General features: G+C 49.5%; 2 protein-coding genes across 2 annotated transcripts; one reads left to right on the top strand and one right to left on the bottom strand.

Moving 5' to 3' along the window:
* Nucleotides 1-176: 176 nt before the first annotated feature.
* On the top strand, nt 177-2,348 carry BRN1 (Condensin complex subunit; the record flags this gene model as incomplete). Its single annotated transcript, XM_031153699.1, has 2 exons — nt 177-2,033; nt 2,082-2,348. The coding sequence occupies 2 exons, from the start codon at nt 177-179 to the stop codon at nt 2,346-2,348; spliced, it is 2,124 nt and encodes a 707-aa protein (XP_031001340.1).
* A 3,086-nt stretch (nt 2,349-5,434) lies between these two features.
* Nucleotides 5,435-9,606, bottom strand: SKG3 (the record flags this gene model as incomplete). Its single annotated transcript, XM_031153698.1, has 4 exons — nt 5,435-8,902; nt 8,957-9,114; nt 9,163-9,531; nt 9,588-9,606. The coding sequence occupies 4 exons, from the start codon at nt 9,604-9,606 to the stop codon at nt 5,435-5,437; spliced, it is 4,014 nt and encodes a 1,337-aa protein (XP_031001346.1).
* Nucleotides 9,607-9,719: the final 113 nt, after the last annotated feature.

Below are 9,719 nucleotides of genomic sequence, written 5' to 3'. Positions count from 1 at the left end.
TTTTTTTGCGATATGCGAGGTGGGGTGTGCATAGTTGCCACTTTTTAGTGCTAGTGAGTGAACATGTTTACTTTTGGTGGCGGGACTTAACCTGGAAACACGGATTTCACCCCCAAATTAATGCTGAGTTTTGCCCAATTCTGTTCCGTCCTTTTCTCGCTGGGTCAGATACAGACATGCACTTCTTACAATCTTGTTTTGTAGTTGCTTTTGGCGGAGAGCTGGGTGCTACTTCCTTCTATACTGGCTTTGCAGATGTTTTCTTTCTTTCTAGCGAGCCTTTGCCATTGATTGATACTCATAACGGTATTAACATTTTCAAATGTGTTCACAATTGTTTTGGTCCCTTTTGTGTTTTGATCAACTACAACCAGCTCATAGACTATTCGGCCTCTGCTAATGGCAAACAGACACAGCGCTCATCTGAAGCTACATTGGCAAGCTCTTTCGCAGCTCTCCAACTGAAAAAATTTGAGCTTGAATTCTCCGTCGATCCTCTGTTCAAGAAAGCGTCCGCAGACTTCGACGAAGGTGGAGCGAAAGGCTTACTTCTGAACCATCTTGCTATCGATTCACAAGGACGTATTGTATTCGATAGTAGCGATGATGCCGGGGACGCATCAGGCGAAGGCGAGGCCACAAGACGAAAAGACGACGCTATACAAGAAGAGGACGAAATTGAACCCGATTCGATGATCGATACAATTGTTAAAGAGCCCGAAGAAGACGAGCAGGATGTCGAGATTGATATCGGAGCACTTGGTGCGAAATTCTTCCCCAATCTAGACCGTCTGGAGGAGCAGGATATTTGTCCGTCCCTGAAGAATTTCGATTTAGGCGACCCTTCTGGATCAATGGACATCCCATTCTTGAAAGCCCCAGAGGACTGGCGACAGGAGAAGGACAAGCCCTCCGAGGAAGACCCCATTGGCAATAAAACTGGCATTTTCCTGGACGATGATAATCCAGCTGGGTTCGAAGACGACGATGACGGACTGCTGGGTAATTTTGATATACCAGCCGACACTGGGTTTGGAAAGGGTGGCGAGGCATGGGCACGCGACGCTGCGATCGAAACCCGAATGCGTGTCCATGATGCCGGATTCGATAATGACGGGATGGGAGGCGATGGCGAAGATGGTGATGGCATGGGTGCCGGTGTTTTCGACCCTGAGACCGGCGAGTATGTTGTATCGTTGGACCGTGGAGCTAAAACCCAGGGTGGCCACGATGATATATTGAGCTATTTCGATGAAGCACTGCAGAAGAACTGGGCAGGACCTGAACATTGGCGCATTCGAAAGATCAAGGATATCAACAAGCCAACCTCGGCTACTAAGGCACGAAAAGAGAAAGAGCCTTTTGAGATTGACTTCATGGCTCCTCTAGGCGCCAGTCTTGCAGAGACAATCTACACCCCAGCTTCATCCAATACCGTCATTTCTCTCCCAAAGAAGGATTGGAAGTCTAAGACAAGAAATCTACTTCCTGACGACAAGCACTTCAATTCAAAGCAGCTCCTGCGACTATTCCTCAAACCAAAGGCTAGGATGGGAGGCCGGAAATCTGGATTGGGCGCGAAAATTGGCACTTTTAGTCAACCTAAGGAAGATGAAACCCCCGAGGGCGAAATGGATGAGGCATTTTGGGCTGGCAAAGAGGGACCCGCTGGTGTTGGGGATGAGGCTGCGGTACAAGGCGACTACGATGCCAATTTCTTCCAAGACGATGATTTGCCGATGGCAGGTGGCATGGATGACGATGATGACATGGAGTTTGCTGACGCTCGAGATCACTTCTCCCCTGGCGCTGAAGAGAGGGGCGACCGCGGTATCGACGGCATTCATAATGTGTTAAATGGCGGTATGACCCAAAGCACGGAAGGCGAAGGCGCCTTTGGTACTCAGCTTGTCACCCAAAGTCGAAGACTGAGACCAGAATACATGCAGTATGCTCGGGTTGCGAAGAAGGTTGACGTTAGGAGACTGAAGGAAGAGCTTTGGAGAGGTATTGGCCTCGAAGATCTTGAATCTGTAGGTTATGCTTGGGTCAAAGAATGCATAATTACTAACATAGTGAAGGACCTGCCTCCGCCGACACCGTCGAGACCAACACCGCCTATGGAATCTAAGAAGGGAACCGATGACAGTCTTAAATTCACCTCGGTCATGCAGAACTTGCAGGGCGTCTACCCAAAACAAGCAATGGACGACATTTCGACGAGCTATTGCTTCATCTGCTTATTGCACTTGGCAAATGAAAAGGGTCTTGTGATTGAGAAACAAGAGGGACTGATGGAGCTGGACATTAGGAAAGACCCGACTGCAGAGATTACTGTTGGTGGCTAAGTGTAACACGGGGACTAATATATCATGAGTTTATGAATGACGGCGTTTGGTAACGGAGCATGACATGGATAGGGCATTATATCTACTGAAAACAACAGTAACTTGTTTATCCACCAGGACTATCACTTGGGTACCCTCACTGTCCAGCAAGGCATGACCATTGCGAAGAAAGTCGCTTCGGAGGCTTGGGGTAATGAGGAAGTAGAATGCGAAATATTATTTTTACGAAGCATCTCTTTTTTCTTCCCCAAACTTGCCCTCGCTCACCAGGCCAATGGATATGATATATATGACGTGAAATGATGGACAGTTTGCTGCCGAAAAGAGCGGAGGCGTAGGAAGCGCGCTATTTCAGCCTCAATTCTACGGAGTATGCTTGCTTCAGCATGTTTCCCAAAATAGCAGCGTCGATGGTGGTGCGGCCAAACAGCCAATTACGGTCCTTCAAAACTGGAGTGATCCCCCTCATAGGTCCCAGCTTTGGGAGCGCCTCTTCGCGCCTTCCCGAAAGCGACATGCACTACGACGCTATGCAGCAGTAGACTGCATCCTTCGGCTACTGTACTGTACGGAGTGGAGTACTTTTCTCTTCTCTTCGCCGTACAGTACAGAGAGAGTACGTACTGATTGATGTGCACCGAATGACCTTTTTCTATCATTTGTATTCCTCATTCATCGCTACCCTAATAATAATAACCCTGCGCTCACTGGTGACCTATAGCATTCAGCATCAAGGGAGGGGAGGTATGCATGCATGGCATGGCATGGTATGGCAAGCCAAACCAAGGCCCGGCAACAGTTGGCCGCTATGTTTATTGTGCCGCAGAGCAGACTATTGGTAGCATTCCCTTTTAGCCCTCTGGTGCTGAGAAGATTGGTTGATTCGTTGCTTCGTTGCGTGCGCCTTGACCAACGTTCCTTAGAATGGGGCGCAGCTCGGCTTGCCCAGGGAACGAATGCAGCAACACTGTTGTAACACTGTTGGTCTTCCGTACCATTCCACCCCATTTCCATCGTAAATTTAAGTAAAATGTCAGAATCCTTCAGCTTAGTACCGTACCCTACTGTACTGTACTGTATTAATGCTGGCTCACCCCCACCGAATGTAAGCGGAGGCTTCTTTTTCGACTTCTCCCTGTTTCTGTTTTTGCGACTCTGAAGTAAGTTTGGAGGTTCCGTGCTGGAAAGAAAAGAAAAGGAAAGGAAAGGGAAAGGGAAGGCTGTTTGTTTACATCGACTCGTACTGTTCTTTTTTATGGACGTCGTCTCTGGAAACAATGCGCATCGCAAAATATAGCCTCTTGGCTACGGGTGTTATGTCTGGCATCCAAGGAGTCTTCTCTCAGTCTCAAGGAATCGGTGCTACAGTTAGCCCTGTTGGTCAAATATCATTGGGCAGTAATGCAAACGTCTCAGTCGCGTTGGGAGATCTCAAAGAGACGTCCCTTCTTCTCTGTCAGACGCTTGATGGGACGACTGCGTTCAAAATCACTGAGTTGGCAAGTAAGACTACTCATGAACACCCGCATTTCACAATGAAGAGGCTAACATACCAAAGAGCTCTGCGGCCCGGGAGGAACTTGCCCAAATCCTTTCACATCCAGCGCACCGAACGTTGTCAACACGGTGAGCTTCAAGATCGACGGAACAGATCCAAGCGGTCTGAGCAACTTTTTCTTCTGCCTCACTACCAGTAACGACAATACCTGTGGAGTTTACAGCGAAGTCTTCAACATCGCCGACCATGGTCCAAATGCTGTGGCTAGCAGCGCGGCTTCTTTCACTTCCCTCTCAACACCTATCACTCTCCAAAATGCACCTTCAGGTGCTTTGATTACCCTGGCACCAACAGGAACTATTGGATCACAATCAGTAATAGCACAGGCACCGACAACCTTGTCATTGGACACATCCAGTTCTACTACTAGTTCGATCAGTACCTCCTTCACGACCCGGTCTTTACTACCTACCGGCACCACAACCATCTCGCCAGCAGCAACAGGCTCATCAGCCGGAGATGCAACCTCATCCTCATCCTCCTCCTCATCCAAAGGTGGTCTTAGTCTAGGTGCCAAAATTGGGATTGCTCTGGGAGCTGCCGCATTCGTGATCATCCTCCTTCTCCTTGCGCTATTCTGCCTCCGTAGGCGCCACGCAAAGCGGTCCGCATCCAGCTCCGAACAAGTCATGCTTACCCGGTCTGGTCTAAATGACAGTCGGGACCTTATGACAGAAAAGGAAAGCTCGTCGGGTTCCCCTCTGCGCGACGACAACGACACCGACAGCGGACCGCCTATCCTGCCAGTGCTACCCGTAACGCGCCACTCGGCGCTCTCACCATACGAGACGCTACCCTCACAACCGTATTCTGGCATAGCAGCATCGGTACCGAGGAGCAAGACCAACTCTGCAGACAGCGATACGTTGGGGAGAGTTATAAGCCACCGCAGCGAGAGAACGATAGATGCACCAGCGGGAGCATCGAGTAGTGGCCAACGTCAGAGCTTCTTAGGATACCATGGCATACCAAATTTCCCAGCACCGGGTGGGTTTATGGGCTCATTGGAGAACGAAGATAGCCATAGTTATGTCACGAGCGAGGAGGAGGCACGGAGGCTAGAGGAGGTGCGGCGAGAAGAGGAGGAAGAGCGGAGGATCGACGCGGCGATAGCAGAGGCGGAGAGGCGGGGCCCGCTTCGATAGTATTCTGGGTGGCGTTATCTGGGGTTGTTATTTATTAAACGGTTGGGCTTAGCGTGTATATATTTGCATGTCACAACGACAGTGGGGAGACTTTGAAATGTATCATATTACGGACAATAGTAAATAGTCAAATATTCGAACGACTTTGTGGTCTTAGTTTAGGAGTCAAGACGCCGAGAATAATGCTTTCATTCTTTCCGATCCTGATGCTGATCCTATACATCGCCAAAACTGCAAGCCATGCCATCGTGTCAAAACAAAAAAAAAAATTGCGCCCTGAAACACAAACTCCTGGAATGATCGCTTTACAAAAACCCCCACTTCCCAAATGATTAGCCCGCATATCTCTATAAAAAAAACGCCTAGCCATGCTTGCGTGATGTCTAAAAGCCGTGTCCATGATAGCCTCCCGAATTACCCCTCCCGCGACCTCCTTGTTGCTGTGGTGGAAAGTACTGTTGCTGTGCTGGATAGAAGGATGGAGATTGCCTCCCCTGATCAGGAGCAGCATATCCTGGAGATGGAGTAGCCCAGCCTCCTCCTTGAGCGAAAACATTCGGTGCTGGCGATACCCAAGCTTGTTGGCCTTGGTGTTGAATAGAATACTGGGGTTGTGGGTATTGAGGCATGTTACCATATTGCGATAGGCGCTGTCCTCCTGCCATCTGTTCGGGGCATTGCTGATACATGGCTTGTTGCTGGCGCTGAGCGATCGCTTGCTGCACAGCCTGACTGTTGATGCCTTGTTTCATTTGTTGCTTTTCCTGTTCTCGAGCAGATATAGTACCAACCAGCCCACTCCCAGGCGCTGCTTGTCGATTGTTGTTTTGAGCCATATTGATCAAGGGCTGGCCTGTTACCCTAGCAAGGTGTTCTTGCTCCCGTGCTGATAACTTCGATACAATGTCACCAGATCCAGAGAGTCCAAGAGCTATGGAAGCTCCTCGAGAGCTGGGACGTTGGAGAAGGTCAGCAGAAGAGTTGCGGGAATGTCCTTGCTGAACCAGAAGCTCACTGGAACGATTTCTGACCAGAGGGGGAGTAGGTGTATTGCGACCAAGTGTTTTACCAGACTGTTGACGCTGGTGTGCATACAAAGGTGTTGTTGCTGCCGCCGCTCGTTGCTGTACAAATTGCTCGGGGGTGATGCCATGCTGCTGTATTGAGGAGTTTGCACCTATGACCGTAGCCATACTAGGCTGCCACGCCAAAGTCCTGCTTTCGGCTGAAACATTGCGGTAATGTGAATGTTCAGGTGTGTTTACATTACGGTTAGGTGGTGTAGACTGGCCGGGACTGTCAGGTCTTGGACTCCGGCGCTGTGGGGCTTTCTCTGCAGGATGGTTCATTCCAGGACCAGGACTAATACCCCTCGTAGGACTGCCATATCGTGGGCCATCATTTCCGTACATTTGAGCTGGGCCGGGGCTTTGCTGTTGTGGCAGACGGTCCGAGGCATAATTCAGAGTCGGGCCAAAGTCGATATGAATTGATGAGCGAATATCACCTGATTGTGGCATTCCAGCTTCTGGGTCTCCAACTGTCTTCTTTATCCCAGCTCGTGGTTTTTCGACCGATTTCTGGGTATCAATAGAAGGTCTTGCCGTGCTGGCATAATCTGGGGAGTCCGTTGAGGCTGTATCTTCGTAAAAGCTGCTCGCACCACTCTTTTGTCTGTGCACTAGAGATCCTGGGTGGAGCGTTTCACGTCGACCGATCATATCAAAAGCAGCTTGATCGATGACATGTCGTGCGAAACTCCCTGCACTTGAAGCTGTTTCGACAGGACTAGGAGCTGGGAAGCTCTCTTTTCGCAATGGAAGAGGTTTGCGGATAATACTTTGGCTAGTCTGAATTCGAGAAGGTTGAGGAATTGTACTAGCAGTTAAGTCTGCGGACTGCTGTGGAAAGTGACCCTGTTGGGATGGAAGGATTTGGTTTTCCGAGTCTGGAGAAGAGAAAATTTGAGGCGGTTGATACGTACGAGAGTTGGGTGCATTGCCTCTGTTGTCAGGTGGTGGGGGCATGGGGCCAGTAGTAATTCGGGAATTTGAAGGGATGTTTTTCGAGAAAGTAGGCGGATACTGCGTAGGCTGTTGAGAATGATTTGTTTGAGAATCGAAATCTAAGGACCGCGAAGAAGAAGAATTTTCGAAAGAGAAACGGGATTTTAATGGTACTACCAAGCCTTCATTGAGACCGCCTTGGTTAGCACGATACTCATATATGTTGGCGTCTGACGGTACCCCTCTCTGACCCCTTTCCTCCGAGACTTGACCCACGCTCTGGTGTCTTTGATCTTCACTTGTTCTTGATTCTCCATGATACGCGGCTGCAACGCCACCGGCACCTGCTAGTTGAGAAAGAGTTGCGTTGGACATCCGGCTGTTAGCCTTGCGCAGCTCTGGCGAATCGTAAGGCTTGCTCGCTGGCATGGAGCCTGGAGCGTGCAAAAATGCTGGTGGGGCGGAAACCGGTTCGGGAGACGTTGTGGCCTGCAACTCTTGGAGCTCTCGAACGGGCGTTGCTCGGGCAGCTTGATCGTCTTCCAAACTGACACGCTCAGGGGTCGAAGCCATTTCACTCTTATATCGCAGACCAGACCCTTCGCGCCCAGAGATACTAACACTGTGTGGTGGGGGAGGAGGAGGTTGGTCATGCACGCCATCATAGTGGGAAGATTGGCCTTGATAGCGGTCCAAGTCGTGAGTTTCGGATACAGATCGATGATGTACTAAGGAGTTTTGCTTTTGGGGTGCAAAGGCCACTCCTGCGGGAGCAGAATCAGTTCGCGGGACCCCGCCAAACGGTCCATCTATACCAGGAGCTTGACCCCAGCTAGCTGAAGGGGAAGATTTGACCGAGGCTGCATCATCGAACTGAATCCGACTTCGAGATGGGCCGTAACTGTTTCGGGTGCTTTTTCGACTGCTATACCTGCTGTTCGTTCCACTACCATTTTCTATGGCTGTCATTCGCTTCTTGGTAAGTTCCTTCAATTTCCGTCTCCAGTCAGACTCTCTCCAGTTAGCGCTCCCTTGTTCAACAATGAGCCCCGTTACATCTAATATCTCTAGGTAACCATATCGACGATGTTTAGGCATTGCAAACATTAGACTCTGAGGATCTGACGTATCGGCTATCAATCGACCTGGCCGCCCATACAAAGCGAAAGTATCAAATACGGGAAAAAGCCAGCGCAGCATCATCTCAAACCCGCTTACAGCAGGATGGACTTCCGGCATAACAAAGACGAACCCCTCTGTTGTTGAAGGGGGGTTTGAATGAATTGTTATCGATCCCTCAACTTTGACCAGAGTCGAAGCATCTATAAGCGGCTTCGATTGTGGGTAGATGGCGAAAGCCGAGTACGCTTCCGTAATTGTAGCAATTGGTCGGACCTTCTTCGTCTTCCTCGTGTCATAAAACTTAATATCCCCCTTAAGAATAGGAGACCTTGACCGATCATACGCCGACTTCTTCTTGTTGACCTGTTTCTGTATTTTCTGTATCTCTTTTTCATCTGGTGGTGTGATAACACACCAACAGCGGCGCCACGGGGTCCCAGCACCGAATCTTACCCTTGCCCAGTCCTCCGATCTAAGCTTCGAGCGTTCCATTATGACGTTGATGTTATTCAAAGCTTTGCCTTTTCCAGCAATCAGCGCGCCAGTATAAGCCTCCTGCAAGGTGGTGTGCTCATACATTGCTAGTCGGATTCCTGCAGTCCATTGGACTAAAGAATGATGCGAGTTGAAGTGCAGGAGATATCGGTTCTTCCCAGCAGTAGAAACACTGAGGACATTTTGCAAAGGGGCCTCATTGTCTGATCGTGTAGGGAGTGATTCAATCTAACATTTTTAGGTCAAAAGGAAATCCTCATTTGATTTTCGGGACTGATTTACCATTTTAATTGATGCATCCGTCAAATTGATGAATTTAGGGAGGACTTCTCCATCTTGACCTGCTGCATCTAAGTCTGCAGCGTCCCACAAGGAGAGAACTGTCCCAACAAGCTGTGCAAAGCATTCTGTCCAAGTCCGATCCGCATTCGCTCTGCCATCTAGAAAAGTTAGAAATCAGACCAGGGAATGTGGTAGCATAAGCTCACGTGTATTTTGATCGTCTAGTTTCAAGAAGTAGCCCTCTTGATACAGCTTGTTTGCATGGCTATTCAGAAATGTGAAGATGGGTTGCAACTCAGGCAAGGTATCCTGGGACACGTCCATCAGAGGAGGCTGGTATGTCTGCACCATAGACATGGGCCTTGATGAAGCTCGCTCTCGCTGGACTCTTGGTTGGGGGGAGCTGTTATCCATGTTATATGAGTGGACTGTAGAAGCGCCTGTCGCCACCGAGTCCTTTGAAAGCTCCTGCCTCGGGGGTTCATATTTGAAGGAATCTTGTCTCGTCTTGAGGGGCGCCGCTGATGCCGGAGAGCTTGAGTCTCGATTGGAGAAACTGGACATGAAAGAGAGCACTAGATAGATACAAGCATTAGCATTTATTCAGGTATCGCATCGCATGGCAGCTTACCTCTGTTACGAGTCCCCATTTTGGGACCTTCAGGATATGTCATAACGAAAAAAGTGGTATTGCTGAAGTTCCAAGTCCGCGCGATCCGGATAGGCACACTGTCAAAGCAGTCGGGTTTTTGTTACGGTGACG

This window comes from Lachnellula hyalina (assembly GCF_007821495.1).
Source record: "Lachnellula hyalina strain CBS 185.66 chromosome Unknown contig00254, whole genome shotgun sequence".
NCBI classification, from domain to species: domain Eukaryota; kingdom Fungi; phylum Ascomycota; class Leotiomycetes; order Helotiales; family Lachnaceae; genus Lachnellula; species Lachnellula hyalina.
This window is presented reverse-complemented; position numbering and strand designations above follow the sequence as displayed.